The sequence below is a fragment of the Anoplophora glabripennis genome, unplaced genomic scaffold (assembly GCF_000390285.2).
Source record: "Anoplophora glabripennis isolate ALB-LARVAE unplaced genomic scaffold, Agla_2.0 scaffold620, whole genome shotgun sequence".
In the NCBI taxonomy this organism is placed as follows: domain Eukaryota; kingdom Metazoa; phylum Arthropoda; class Insecta; order Coleoptera; family Cerambycidae; genus Anoplophora; species Anoplophora glabripennis.
Window position 1 is genome coordinate 129,572 of NW_019416776.1, and position 16,254 is coordinate 145,825.

A 16,254-nucleotide genomic window follows, 5' to 3' on the forward strand; every position below is an offset into this window, starting at 1 on the left:
TTAGACTAGGTGTAGGTATATTGTTTGTATTACGGCAGAGATAGACTTACAGTGATTCAATTCTAGATTGTATGTACATCTTATCATGTCTCTCAATAAATTTATTTTTCAGATCAGTGGCCGATTCGGCGGGCAGTCCACGATCGTCGTCTTCGTGTGATTCGCCTCCTCCTGTCGCTTCTTCCACTGTATCAGACACATTGTCCGCGTCAACTCCATCTTGCATTCCTTCAACAAACTTTACTTCATGGTCACTAGATGTTCAAGGTAAGAAGTGTAGATATACCGCGTAATAGCAAAAATGCCTATAATCTACATGGGTTTCAAATTAGTAGAATAGAGAATTCCTCAACACAAGAAAGAATTTATCGAAGATTTTTTTTATTTTCTTTCTTGTTATTGTAATCGACTCTGCTTAAGAACTAATAAATATTGTCCATCCCAGTGCGTTTTATTTTAGGTGTAAAAAGTGAAATAAAAAGTCCAGGATTAGCGGAATCCGAAGAAAACTCTTCGGTGGCTCAGGATTCTTCAACATTCTATGGTTCGTCCGTTGATTTAGGAAATTTATACGAAAAAGACTACCATCTTCCCTCGTATTCGTCAGCCCACTCATATTATAACAGGTATCTATACAGGGTGTAACTTTCAATGGGGTCTTCAATCATCTCTCTTAATTTCTATACATATTTTTTCTTAGTATCATACAGAAATTTAACAGTGAAGATGGAGACACAAACATACTTAAACACTACATAAAAATGAATGATTTTAATACAGTTACATTACACAAATAATAACTAAAATTTCACGTAGAAAGTATCGATATTATCTACCTAATTACAAACATTTTTTTGTAAACCGATAAAATAAAAACTAAAATAAATGCAATTAAATGAAGCGGTGACAAATTCGCCAATCTCGTATCGCCGAATTGACTGTTTGTTTTATTGCCCACCTAGCGCCATTTTTGCCATATTCCGGTGATATTTATGTAGTTCAACTAACTAGGTCAATATCAGAGGTCATCAACACTCAGATTCATAAACTAAACACAGTTTTTTAAAAATATAGTAACAAATAATTTTTATTAGAAACTAGAAATTATTTAATAAAATATTTTAAGTCTATCAGATTAGTAAGTACTGTTATTTGTTTTTTATTATCTACTTAGTTCAATTTTATCAGCAAAAATAAATATTTTAAAACATAAATTAGTTTTACTTTCAGTTAGTAATTTATGTCTATCAATATCTGTCAATATTTATTGTATTTATTTATGATGCAAAAAATATCAATTTTTAAAAAGCACTCGTTTTTTTGATTTTCAGTGCTTCGTCTCTAAAGATAACAAAATAATATGGTGACTTTAAGAGTTTAAAGCAACGTGTACAAAATTCATAAAAAAGAAATCTATTTTTATAAAATTATTCTCCACTGCAGTTTCGTTCTCTGTCACTCCGTTGGTTTCATATACTTTGTTGAAAAAGATAACAATAGTAATAAGCGCGCACATACAACTGAGTTTGGGAGCTGACCAGTGGCGGCGTAAACAAGAATATAAGGTCAGTTTAAAAAACTACTAACTCGACTACAGGTATCTACATATATTTGTTGAAAAAAAATCTTTCTCATTGGTATTCAGGGGAACACGTAGCTAATGTTACTCTTAAAAAATTTAACCCCACGTAAAATTACACCCTGTATATATGTACTAGGTGTCAAATTGAGATAACGTATATTTTGCGTTTTTTTAATTCTGTATAAAAATCCAGCATGTACACAGTGTCCGGAAGCGAATGAACCATACCAAAGGTTGCTTCCTTGGGTGAAATTAAATTTGTACAATTTTGTTTTCTTAAAAAGATACAGGTCTTCAAAGGTGTATCTGGTTATGTTTTATAAGGGCACAATTTTCAGAAAAAAAAATTTAGGGATTTACACTGTACGATTATTCTGTGTTCCCCAAAATAGTTGTGTATAAAATTGGAGGAAAGATATATATCGGTTTTTTTACGCCCATAAAAAGAATTTTGTGCCATGAAATAATAAAAAGGGGAAAGCGGTCAGCGCACTGTAGCATGTGTAATAAATTCCAAGAAAAAAATATGTATTGGTTATTATTAAATGAAGAGTGAGTATAACCTTAACAGAAAATATATCATTTCTGTTATATTTGTAGCCCGTATATTTAATTTTTTACATACAAAATATCTCGGCCTCGAAATAAATATTTTTTCCTGTTACTCCACCCAACTGTTTTTAATTTCATGGCATTCTAGATGTACACTACAAAATTGATATCGCATTTTTTAAAAGTTTATCGACTTGTAGAAAAATATCCATTTTTTTTTTCAAATTTGTGAGGGATGAAGATAATAATTAATAATAGTTACCAAGCGATGATGACATTTCAGGGCTCTATTATACAGGGTGTCCCGGTACTTGATACAAAAAAATTCGAGTACATATAGATGCAATCTGCCTGTATCAAAAATAAGTTCCCTGAAGAATTTGCCAACGATAATACCCTCTTGGTCCAACTCGGTAAAATTAACAGTTTAGGAAATATTTGTGATTTTATGTCACAGTGTACTCGAGCTGCGCCTCCACCATTTTTTGTTTTTAATTTTTAATTACACTTAATTACTACGTTAGAAGCGTACATATTTTTAAAACAAGAGCCTAGAAAATAGTACTGTGTGCTAATGTAATTTTCACTAACAAAATTTGACGAATACACTTTACATATAAAAATAAGTTAAAAAATACACTTAACACATAATTGAAAAACAAAACAAGAATATGTTAAAGTTAAAAAATAATTTTAAAGAAGGAACATTATCAAAATACATTTTAAATATGAGTACTTTTCACCTCGACATACTTCCTAAGTCTACGAATGTTATTTGATTGTACAGGGTGGGCAAATAAGCGAGGTAAGCGGCTGTATCTCAGAAACTAATGATCGTAGAGAGCTACGGTAAAAAATTTTATAGGTAAAGTGGGCAAGGGAAAATGCTGGAAATTATTTTCAAGTTTCCAAGATGGCCGCCAGTGGGCGTTTCCACCATCTTGAATTACATAAAGTTACGTTTCTCGCGATTTTCCCCAATGAATGTAACAAAAAAGTATTTGCGTTTTAATGTTAACTTAAAGTCGAATATTTTTTGTAAAAACAATTTTTCTCTATCTTTCGAAATAAAGTGGTGGGGGGTATTTGAATGTTGTTTTAAATAAATGCCTGTAACTTCGAAACGGCTTAATGGATTTGGATAAATTTGGTATCATTGAAAAGAGCATTTCTTGGGCTTTTAGGTTTCTCGTAATCATGACAGTTGCGACCTACACGGCCGCCGATAGAGGGCGTTATTCGATATTATAACCAAAATATTGGATTTTCTCAAAAAATTTAAATGCGATGATATGACTTTTTTTAGACTAGAAAATAGACAAATGACCAACCAATAAGCCTGCGCAAACCGCATCTTAATATCTTTTTCCTAACTCAAATTATTTAAAAAAATACTAAACCAGGAAAATTCATATATCCCCATTTAAAAATGCATCGGTTGCTTTCGATAAGAAGGCAAGTAGTAGGCCATGGACACGACAATCGCCTAACAAAAATATTGCCAAGTAACGTCAAACTTTTGTCACACGCAGCCTAATATTGTTGATTGCGTATAATTTGAGTACTTTTTAATCAAAATGCCTCTCACAAATAATGAAGCCGTTGACATGATTGCGATTTATTTCGAGTGTTTTCAAAATGCAGCTATAGCTGCAAGACAGTACGCGGCACGGTATCCAGATCGCCGTCATTACGGGAGAAGAATGTTTCCGCGCTTGGTACAGCGATTACGCGATACTGGAAGTTTTCGTCGTCCTAAACGTCGCAGGCGTCGCAATGGAAGGACCGAAGAAAACATTATCAATGTCTTGGCTTACATAGAATTTGATAGACATGTAGGAACTAGAACATTGTCTCTAGACTTGGGAATAGCACGAACAACTGTTAGAAATATTTTGAAAGATTATAGGTAAATAATTTTATCTTATTCCAAGTATCTTAGCACATACTCTCAAATACACAATTCAGTGTTATTCTGATTATATTATTTTTACGCATATGTTGTTTTTTACTTTTAGATTACATCCTTACCACATAGTTTTGCACCAGGCGCTAAATGAACAAGATTTCGATAATAGATTAAATTATTGTCAATGGATGCTAGGCATGCTTGAGGAAAACAGAAATTTCTTAACGGAAATTCTCTGGACCGACGAGGCTACCTTTAGTAGTGATGGTAGAGTAAACCGTCATAATATGCATTATTGGTCCGCTGAAAATCCGCATTGGTTAAGAGAAGTGCAGCACCAGGGACGCTGGAGCCTAAATGTGTGGTGCGGTATCATTGGGGACAGAATTATTGGACCTTATTTTTTTGATCAAGCTTTAACTGGTAACCGCTTCTTAGAGTTTTTGATCAACGACTTGCCAATTTTGTTGGAAGATGTGCCACTCGAAACTAGGAGAACTATGTTTCTGCAATTAGATGGTTGTCCGGCACATTATTCAATTAATGTCCGAAACCATATTAACGGGACCTTTCGAGAACGCTGGATAGGAAGGGGAAGCCTATTTCCTTGGCCGGCAAGATCTCCGGACTTGACATGTCTTGATTTTTACTTGTGGGGACGCTTAAAAGACATTGTTTTTCAAACTCCACCAACAACACGAATGGATATGGAAAACAGAATTCGAAACTCAATTCGTCAACTATCAGCGGTAGAAATCGAGGCTGCGGTTCTGTCGACTCAAGAAAGACTGGAACAATGTGTGGAATATGACGGAAGGCAATTTGAACACAGAAGGCATTAATCTTTTTTCAAAATCGGTCCTTTTCAGGACCACAACTTTATTTAAAAGGAAAATCGCTTATAAATACGAAAACGTGCGACTTAAAATCACAGCACTAAATAAACTGACATTTCTTGTGAATATTTTAGAGAGGAGTTTGTCTTTTATTTCCATGGCCTACTACTTGCCTTCTTATCGAAAGCAACCGATGCATTTTTAAATGGGGATATATGAATTTTCCTGGTTTAGTATTTTTTTTTAATAATTTGAGTTAGGAAAAAGATATTAAGATGCGGTTTGCGCAGGCTTATTGGTTGGTCATTTGTCTATTTTCTAGTCTAAAAAAAGTCATATCATCGCATTTAAATTTTTTGAGAAAATCCAATATTTTGGTTATAATATCGAATAACGCCCTCTATCGGCGGCCGTGTAGGTCGCAACTGTCATGATTACGAGAAACCTAAAAGCCCAAGAAATGCTCTTTTCAATGATACCAAATTTATCCAAATCCATTAAGCCGTTTCGAAGTTACAGGCATTTATTTAAAACAACATTCAAATACCCCCCACCACTTTATTTCGAAAGATAGAGAAAAATTGTTTTTACAAAAAATGTTCGACTTTAAGTTAACATTAAAACGCAAATACTTTTTTGTTACATTCATTGGGGAAAATCGCGAGAAACGTAACTTTATGTAATTCAAGATGGTGGAAACGCCCACTGGCGGCCATCTTGGAAACTTGAAAATAATTTCCAGCATTTTCCCTTGCCCACTTTACCTATAAATTTTTTTACCGTAGCTCTCTACGATCACTAGTTTCTGAGATACAGCCGCTTACCTCGCTTATTTGCCCACCCTGTACAGCAGAAAAAGTATTTCTGAAGTAGGTCTAATATTATTACAATGGAAATTAATTATTTGCAGCAATTCATCCCTTGTCTGTACTGGAGTTGCGTACACTAAACTTTTCAAGTATCGCGACATAAGAAGTCCATCGGGTTAAAGTCTGGAGAACGTGGTGCCCATGAAATTGCGCCTCCACTTCCAATCCACTTATTATTAGACACAATGGTTAAATAATTTCGTACATCAAGATAGAAATGGGGAGGAGCCCCATTGTGCATGAACCAAACGTTTCTTCGGGTATCTAATGGAACATCATCTAATAGTGGCTGCAAATTATTTTGCAAAAACTCCAAATATGTATGTCCATTCAGATGTTCCTCAAAAACGTATGGACCTATTATTACCACAGAAATACTTTTTCATGTAGTCATAGGAAGTGTGTGGAGGTGGAAGGTGCTCATATTCAAAATGGATATTCACAGTTTTCTTTCTTTTAATTTATTTTTTAACTTATTTTTATATGTAAAGTGTGTTTGTCAAATTTTGTTAGTGAAAATTACATTAGATTAAAATTACAGTAAGATTTTCTAGGCTCTTGTTTTAAAAATATGTACGCTCCTAACATATCTAGTAATTAAGTGCAATTAAAAATGAAAAACAAACAATGGTGGAATGCACTGTGCCATAATATTTCCTAAATTGTTAATTTTACCAGTTGAACCATAATTGGCAAATACTTCAGAGAACTTATTTTTATACAGACAGTTTGCCGTCGTCATCTATGTAAAAATTCTGGGTTGTTAACCATTGGGCATAGTCCGTCCCTGGCGTTCTGGGCACAATGAAGTTTCACTTACTATATCAAAAACAAGCTGTACGCATGTGTTGTGGATCACCAAATTTGCATCATGCTGAAGTTAATAGTTTAGAGACTGTAAATAAAATTATGATTTTAATTTTCAACTTTGAGGGCCCGTAACTTGTATGGAAAAAATCTATATGAAGAACTGATATTATTTTGACCTCATCTGACACCATGTATACAGGGTGGTCCGAATTTTATGCAGGAAACTTCGAGGGTAGGTAGATCTTTTTAAAATAGTAGGTGTTTGCCTTATAAACATAGGTCTGGAACGGCCTCGTTTTAGAGATACAGGGTGTTAAAGTTGTTAAAAAAACTTATTTTTTGTTTATATCTCCGGAATCCATCGACCGATTTCAATAAAATTTAGTACAGATAATGTATGATAGTAGGCCTTGCATTTCCTAAAATATGAGCTCTAAAGATTCAACCAGTGGTGTACAACTGGACAGGGTCACCCCCTTTTTTATAAAAAAAACCTACGCCACTGTATTTTTTACAAGCTATTGTAACGAATCTATATTCTAATGCACAAAATACGTAAAAAAGGTAACTTGAATTTTTTCCCTAAAGTTCACCGTTCTCAAGTTATTCATACCAATACAATCCCCTTGTGGCAGACACTTCTAAACATAATATTACAAGAATATTTATGTTTATGCTTAAAAGTAAGTGCAATTTGTAAGCACATCAACAAAATTCTTTACACTCATCGTTTTCATCTTTTTGGATTAAAACAATATTTGGAAAATCACGACAAAGGAATGAAAGGCACAGAAATGAAATGTTAAGAACATTGGACGACGATCCTCGGGTAAGTACACGAAGAACGTCTCGGCAACTTAGGGTGAGTAAATCGAAAATTTGAAAAGTTCTACGTAAGGATGGCAAAAATTCGTACCATTTACAACCTGTGCAAAATTTACTTCCGGGAGATGCCGAGAGACGCTTGAATTTTTATCAGTGGTTGTTTCAATTCTGACTAGAAATACTTTGGACCGATCACAAGGCGACGGGTAGTGAATTTTCACAATCTGGATATTTGGTCACAAGAAAATACTCATGAAATTCGGAGTCATTTTTAAACTTTCTAGAAAACCATTTCTTTGAATTATTAGAGGATGTTCCATTAAATATACGAGAAAATAGCTGAATACAAATGGATGGTGCTCCTGCGCATTTTAGGAGAATAATACAAGAATGTCTTAATGAAAATTATATGAGATGTTGGATAGGTAGAAGACCAAAAGTCCAGTGTCTTGGCCAGCCAGATCGCCAGATCTAAACTCCCTGGACTTCTATGTTTGGGGTGACCTACCTGAAAAGTTTACTTTACTCCAATTGATCACAACTACTGCAGCGAATAGAAGTCGGGTGTAATGAATTAAAAGAAAACCACCACCTATTTCCATTAATAGAAGATGTCAGAAATGTATCGATGTGGGTGGTTCACATTTTAAACAATTGCTGTAAATACGTAACGTCAATTTTGTTTCTTGTTTAGTTGTTGTTGCTTGGTAAATGTATTTTTATTATTATTTTGATTTAAATTGTTCTTATTTGTAAAGGTAATGCCTCCAGGGAAAACTAAAACACACCAATAACCATAAATATGTTTGTAATATGATTTGAAGCGTCTGCTTCAAGGGGATTGTATTTGTATGAATAACTTGAAAATGGTGAACCTTAGGGAAAAAATTCAAGTTACCTTTTTTACGTATTTAGCGTATTAGAATATGAATCCGTTACAATAACTTGTAAAAAATACAGTGGCGTAGCTTTTTTTATAAACAGGGGGTGACCCCTGTCCAGTTGTACACCACTGGTTAAACCTTTAAAGCTCATATTTTAGGGAATGCAAGGCTTACTATCGTACATTATTTGTACCAAATTTTATTGAGATCGGTTAATAGATTCCTGATATATAAGCAAAAAAAATTTTTTTTTTTCAACAAGTTCAACACCCTGTATCTCTAAAATGAGGCCCTTCCAGACCTATGTTTAAAAGGCAAAGTCCTATTATTTTAAAGAGATCTATCTGTCCTCGAAGTTTCCTGCATAAAATTCGGACCACCCTGTATATTTATAATAAAATATGTAATATCGCATGATTCTGTCAGCCTATACGAAATGTTAGAACATAGAGGTTGCTAAAAAGTATTCTGTTTTGTATTTTTTTTATTGATAGATCTTTTGGAAAAGCCGGAATGTTTTATGAAACCTAGCTTTATTTATTGTAAAGAAGTGCTGTTAACAATAATTATGGGTAGGAGAGTTTTTGGAGCATTCTGGTCTAATTACACTTTATCTTTTCGCTAAATTTGTAGTGTAAATAAAAAAAATACAAATACGGCAAAAAAACAAAAGATTGCTTCCAGTATCTTTAGCGACTTCTGTATTTTAGATAAGAAAAAGTGACGGAGTTATTTTATGTAAATGAAGCAAAACATTTGAAGGTCCGTAACTTTTAAATCAGTTAATTTTTTACCCAAGGAAGCGTCGCCTTTGAAAATATAGGATGTGTTTCTTTTTCAGCATGCAACAAGCATACGGGTCTGCCAGTTCCCCAACACCGTACTTAAACACTTCTTCCCCATTTTACAACCCATCGACGTACGCTTATTCTTCGTTAGCTTCGTCGAAATCGTTAAATTCATCTTGCAAGTCAAGTGCGGCGTACATTACGTCGCCATATTCCGCCGCTGCCCCCTTCAACGCATCTACCCATTCGAATCAGTACGCATCGTATGCCTCCTATTCTGGTTCAGCATCCTCAAGTTTCGTACAAGGATTTTCCTCGCAGGTTAAACTTCATCTGATCCGCTTATAACTAATTGCAAGTTATTCATCTGACGACTTATCATTTTCAGGCAGTGGAATATGGCACATACGGGTCTACCTTTGCCGATCCGCAAAATAGTCAGTTCGCATCAACTTATTACGGACAAAATTATTCATCGTACGTTAACCCATCTAGTTCCAGTGGGAATACGTGCAATAACAGTACTTATCAACTCACTACGTCTTCGGCACTTGGTAAGTTTAATACATCCTTCATAATACAATAATACTACGTCAGTCCAGGCTGTAGAGCAGAGAAAGTAAGCATCCGTGGATTCGATTTGAAGTTAAACATTTATTTATATGCGCCGAAAGTTGCCAAATATTATGTAGAACTACAGTGACTCTATACAAGACAGTGGCGACAATAGAGTGTATCATTTTTAATTGGTCCACGTGATTTTAGCTGCCATGTTGCATCCAGTGTCAAATTCATCTGTGAAATGTCATGGTGTCAGGAGCGTTCATATGGTGTTATTCAATATTTGTATTGTTTTATTTTAATTTTGGTGATTACTAGTGAAACTATTGGGTATTCTGTGCTAAGGGATAGTTATAATGTCTGCAGAAGCTTCATGAGGACGATGACCGTGAATTTCTTTCAGGCTTTTTGGACACCATAACAAAAAATATAAGACCTACTTATAAGGAAGTTAAGGTTCCTGCTAACATAGAAGAACTAAAATTTAATCTTAGTTTTAGTGAATTAAATTATCTTTATAATGTGTGCGGATATATTGCCCAAAGTATCGTTAAAACGTCAAAAACTTGTACAAACTGTCTGCATGCTGTTGGTTCTAAAACGCCGATCTATAAAACATGTTCAAAATTTAGCGTACTTAAGAGATTTAGAGAACATTCAGTCTTTTTTGCAATGAAGCGGTATTTTGTTTCTTCTTGCAGATGGAAAGTACTTTTACAACATTTTTTGCGATTGAATCTTGACAAAACATAAATTTAAAAGAGTTTTTCTTAAAAGAAATGTCTGGTTTAAATTTAGATCTACCAAATTGTCATCAGATCAAAAATAAAATTGTTAAAAGATTTATTATGTTCCGATTAAAAATAGCTTCCAAAAAATGTCAAAAAGCATGCAAAAAGCTTGCAAGTAAAAGTGTTGCTGGACATTTATTGTAACAAATACTATCACTAGTATTAAGTATTCGTTTTTCTAATGTAAACCCAATAAATTTCATTGTGTAATGTAGGTATGCTTAAATTTACTTGCCTAGAAAATATAAACCAATAGTTGTTATTATTATATATTTATCCTTCCCTGTTGCGCAAGTAGATTCTATATTCATTCATTATTTAAAATCACTTTCCAAGGGAGTTATTTGCCTAAAACTGTGCGTAAAATTTCAAAGAAAAATACTTTTGTACATAATTTATTTTTTAAAAAAGTTACTTTCAATTTGACATTGGATGTAACATGGCGGATGGGCGGGGTTTAGTCGCTATTGTCGCCACTGTCTTGCATATAGCCACTGTATGTAGAACGAGATCCCGAGTTTGCCTATTGCAAAAAACAAGAGTCAAATTCAGTAGAACAAATATCCAAAAATTACAAAAAATGGCCCATTTTTCGCCACATTTTTCGCTATAACTTTAAAACAGAGCTTTAAATAAAAAAAAATGCACTTGATTTTTTATTTGATAATTTCCTATAAAGTTACAACAACAGCGAATTGAAAAAATCGAAATTTGCATTGAATATGGACGAAAATTGTTTATTTAACCTTTTCTGCCTTTGTAAATGATATTTAAAAAAAATTAATAGCATTTATTCATGCGTTTCCTGGTTGTGACACCACATCGGCTTTCTTTAAGCAGGGCAAAGGAAAAATTATATATTTTTTTATCAACTGCTAAGCTAAAAAAGCTAAATATGTTTCAAGGACACTATTTTAAGAGGTCCTTACTAGTGTCCATCACATACAATTTTTATTAAATTATATTTAGTAAGTACTTTAAAAGTTATTCAAGAAAAATCGATTTCCAGCGGCGGCGTCCTTCAGGGACACATATCTCCGTAGGGAGGGCCTGTACGAAAAAATTTTATAGGAACTTGTCATGTTATTTTTTCATGTTCTATCTGCAAATTTACAAAATGGTTAAAATATTCATATGTTTTTTCTTATGTTTCGCCCATTTTTAATGCAAATTTCGATTTTTTCAATTCGCTGTTGTAACTTTATAGGAAATTACAAAATAAACAAAAAATCAAGAGCAATTTTTTTTATTTAAAGCTTTGTTTCAAAGTTATAGCGAACAATGTGGCGCAAAATGGGCTATTTTTCGTAATTTCGGATATTTATTGTTTCACTGAATTTGCCTCTTGTTTTTTGCAATAGGCAAACTCGGGATCTCATTCTACATAATATTTGGCAACATTCCGCGCAAAGAAATATTTAACTTCAAATCAAATCCACCTCAACTGCTCTACCGACTGGAAATGGCTGGAAATATGTTTTTTATAAATCCTGAAAAAGCTTGTACTCGGAAATCCTGCACTGCTATATTTTTCTGAGGCTAAATTCGCGGCTAAATTTTCAGAGCAAGAAATGTAAACTTTATTTTTGTTGGATTAGGACTTATAAATTTCATACCAAAACCGTGTCTGGACTCTAAATTTTATAGAGTAAATATACAGGCTGTGTTTTTAAATGTCAATTTTGCTGAAATTTTATTAAAATAAATTTTCTCTATCTCTTAAAATAAAAAAGTTAGACGGCCCTAAACTTGCGGCACTTTTCCGGTTTTTTTAATATTACTCACATATTTGTTTTTACGAGCATAAAAGCCTCAAAAAATGCAACAAAAAACATATATACAGATTTTTGATGTGCATCGTGTTTTAAGCGAGGTACATAGGAGTGGTCCTCTTACAGTAGACAGCCTGTATACAGGGTGGTCCCGAGGTAATGGGCCAAAATTCATGGGTAGATTCCCCAAGTAAAAATATTGCGATTTAGCCGAACTTACCTTAGTCCAAAGGTTGATAGTTAAAGAAATACAGGGTGTTAAAAGTAAAATATTATTTCAGTTTTTTCTAATTTATACCTTAACAAATGCAAATATCCTCACAAAATTTTGGGGATTGGAGTTCTTTGAGTAGAGGAATTGAAATCTGTTCACATTTTGGTTAAAGTTCATAGAGGGCGCTAGCTGCAGTAGATTGAAGGTGTTGGAAACGACATAACTTTTTGTACTTTAAGGTATCTCATCTTTGGTAACACATTCTTGTTTTTCAACTTTTTTTACACAAAAAAGGTATACTTTATTAAAGTAGCTGTCTCGCACCGTTTTCGAAATATTTGGCTTTGAAACTTCCAAAGAACCCCAAACCCCAAAATTTTGTGTAGATATTTGCATTTGGCTTTGAAACTTCCAATGCTGTTGCATTAAATTACAATTAAGTACCTACAGGTATTATTAATTTAGCGATAAAGTTTCTTAAATAGGATTTGGACGAAAATCAAATAATTGACGGCTTCCACTTGTCTTATTGCTGTCATTTGTATGCAAATTTATATTAAGTATTATTCGTATCTAATTAAAATTACATCTTAGCTTACAAATTAAATTGTATACTCGTATACATAAATGTTAGATAGAATGCCGAGGTTTTCATTTTTGGAGTTATATGAAGTCAGTTGTTTAAGGAGAAACTATAAACACTTGAGAAGAACTTTAGTAGCAGGTTTTAAATGCTGCAGTCATTTCGCATTAAGGATTTATACTTTAAAATAAGACAATCTTTTAATAAACGTGTTGATAAATGTATTGAAGTTAAAGGTGGACATTTTGAGCAATTATTGTCAAAAAGGCATATTTTTTACTAATGTTTACTATTTTACTGTTCATTACAATTTTTAATTCTAAATAAACACTTGTTTTTGACCATTTCTAAATTATTTTAATTATTTCAACTAAATATTAGCATCGGAAATTTCAAAGCCAAATATTTCGGAAACGGTGCGAGACAGCTACTTTCATAAAGTCTACCTTTTTTGTGTAAAAAAAGTTGGAAAATAAGAATGTGATACCAAAGATGAGATACCTTAAAGTACAAAAAAGTTAGGTCGTTTCCAACACCTTCAATCTACGGCAGCTGGCGCCCTCTATGAACTATAACCAAAATGTCAATTTCCAAAACAAATTTCAATTCCTTTATCCAAAGAACCCCAAACCCCAAAATTTTGTGTAGACATTTGCATTTATTAAGAAATAAATAGAAATAAATTAAGATAATATTTTACATTTAATCTCTTTAACTATCAACTTTTGGACTACGGTACGTTCGGCTAAATCGCAATATTTGTGGTTCGGGTATACTCATGAATTTTGGCCCATTATCTCGGGAGTCCAGTTCTGTTAACTCTTTCAGGCACAGAAATTATATTAATTTTTTTACTCAAGCGTCACAAAAAATTAAACTATAGCTTTTGTGAATTGTAATGATTTTATTGTAAAGAATACTTATAACTACTTCTCTACAAAGTCAATGCTCACAAATTCAAATATATTCAGAACAATATTTAGTAGGCAACCAATATAACACATTTTAAAAGGAGGTACAATTCTAAGTCGGCTGTGACGGTCGGGAAATGTTTTTGAATAACTGGTACAAAATATGTACCACCAAGACCTGGAGGAATAAAAACGGCGGTACATTTTATGCACCACTGAGACTGAAAGAGTTAAGAGCCAAATATCCCCCAACCTCGACTCTACAATCACTGTGTGAAGCCAGATATGAGCATTTTTACCTAGATCTAGGAGAAAATGCTACAAATTTATGAAACTAGGGGAATATTAAAAAAATTCATTTATACGAGATTGCGCTTTTTTTGAAAGACAAGCAGTATTTTTTTTAGAATACAATTCACTATGCTAAATTTAGCAATTTCTCCTTCTCCCTACGAATCTATGTAATTTATAAAACTTAGGAACAAGAAAATGTCAGTTTAATATCTATTTTTGATTCATCCCGTTTGCATTTAAATTTTTATACCATGCTGAAGTATACCGAGATAGATAAAGGCGTGATGTTATTCGACTTGAGGCTAATTAATTGGTAATGTTGATTGTAGAAAATTCATCGAACGGTGTAGCGCTAACCGATGGATCCATTTCGCCGCTTAAGTCGGAATGCTCCAGAAGATCAAGAGACGGAACGGCAAGTGTTGCGTCGGACGGCAGAGGAACAAGAGGTCGGGGCAGAAGAACGAATACTACATCTCCCGCGGGTTCCGAATCGACAACGGACAGGGTTTTTATATGGGATCTCGACGAAACCATCATCATATTTCACAGTTTGCTAACAGGGAGTTACGCATCGAAGTACCATAAGGTATAAGTATAAAATTGGTCAAATCACTTCACACAATAACTCAGAATTTACCTCGTTAAGATTATTAGAAAAAAACCGAAGTTAAGTTACAAGTTTACCCTTGAATTTGAAGTTTCTGACGTTTAGATATACAGGGTGTCCCGCATAAGAACCGACACAGGGCAGGTGCATGTAGGGGTGTCCAAAATATTGTAATTTAACCAAACTTACCTATATACAAAGTTGCACCCCTGAGAAGTCATTAGCCCCCAAAGTGGGGCCCTAAATTTCGAATCAAATTAATATCTTTGCCGCAGAAGAACCAAATTTTGTACATGATTTAGGTTTATTACTGGTTTTCTTTGACTATGATTTAAGGAAGGAGGGAAGCCTATGCTTATACACGGTAGTTTCCTTGTAGTATTATTTGAGTGAACTAAATATAATATATACGAATTAAATTTATACAACACATATTAGCTTGCATATATTTTTCGTGTTTAATGCACGACAATTAAGTTTTTCTTCAAGCGTATAATAATACTTATATTATATAGTGCAACACCTCCTTTAGAAGCAGCCTATTGTTTAACTAGTACAAATATTTTTCATTTTTTAACTAGTAAAAAAATGTAACAATGTGTAGGTAAGTATCCTAGCAACGAATTAAAGATTCAAGAAGCTTTGACGTTTCATTAAGTGTCAGTTGAAATTTGATGTCGCGTCGGGTCGTTTTTAAAATGTCTGAAGAAATGCAGTGCACACCACCAGAATTACTGGAAATTGCAAATACATCAGTGGCAACACTTATACCAACAAAGTCGAGAAAAATTTATGAAAATGCTTATGATAAATTCATAAATTGGGCAAAAGAAAATAATGCACATATTTATTCAGAAAATGTGATGATAGCATATTTTACAAGATTATCCAGAACACTGAAAAGTTCAACTTTATGGGCGCAATATTCAATGGTAAAATCTAAATTAAACATAATGTAAATATTGAGAAATATTCAAAATTAATTACATTTTTGAAACGACAAGGTGAAAATTATAAACCAAAAAAGTCGAAAGTTTTGTCTAAAAAAGAATTTGACGAATTCCTGAATAAAGCACCTGATGATAAATATTTAGCAACCAAGGTATGTACTTTTTAAATTATAGGTAGATATATATTTAACCTTTTTATATTTGTAATACAAAATTTTGTTATAATTTGTAAACTTCAAGTTATTTTATAGTATCCATTACGAGAATAATAAACAATTTTCGGAAATAAAGATAGCTCATTGGAAGAATGTTGTAAAAACTCATAAATATAGATGTCTTAAAATTACGTCATGTTTTAGAATTTCCTTGCATTTTCCAACTTTTTTTATTGTTACAAAATTAATAATTCTATATTTTTTAGGTTGCACTAATATTTGGAGTCACAGGAGCTTGTAGATGCGATGAACTCATTCAAGTAAAAGTTAATGATGTAAAAGATTTGGGAAATATAAT

At 33.2% G+C, this 16,254-nt stretch overlaps 1 protein-coding gene across 1 annotated transcript in view; it reads left to right on the forward strand.

Moving 5' to 3' along the window:
* The window catches only part of LOC108911379 (eyes absent homolog 2), a 68,389-nt gene that overhangs the window by 36,367 nt on the left and 15,768 nt on the right, over nt 1-16,254 (forward strand). The window contains exons 3-7 of the mRNA XM_018716302.1: nt 113-267; nt 461-626; nt 9,109-9,376; nt 9,444-9,609; nt 14,511-14,770. Of these exons, the coding sequence (XP_018571818.1) occupies nt 113-267; nt 461-626; nt 9,109-9,376; nt 9,444-9,609; nt 14,511-14,770 (1,015 nt within the window). The remainder of the gene's footprint in view (nt 1-112; nt 268-460; nt 627-9,108; nt 9,377-9,443; nt 9,610-14,510; nt 14,771-16,254) is intronic.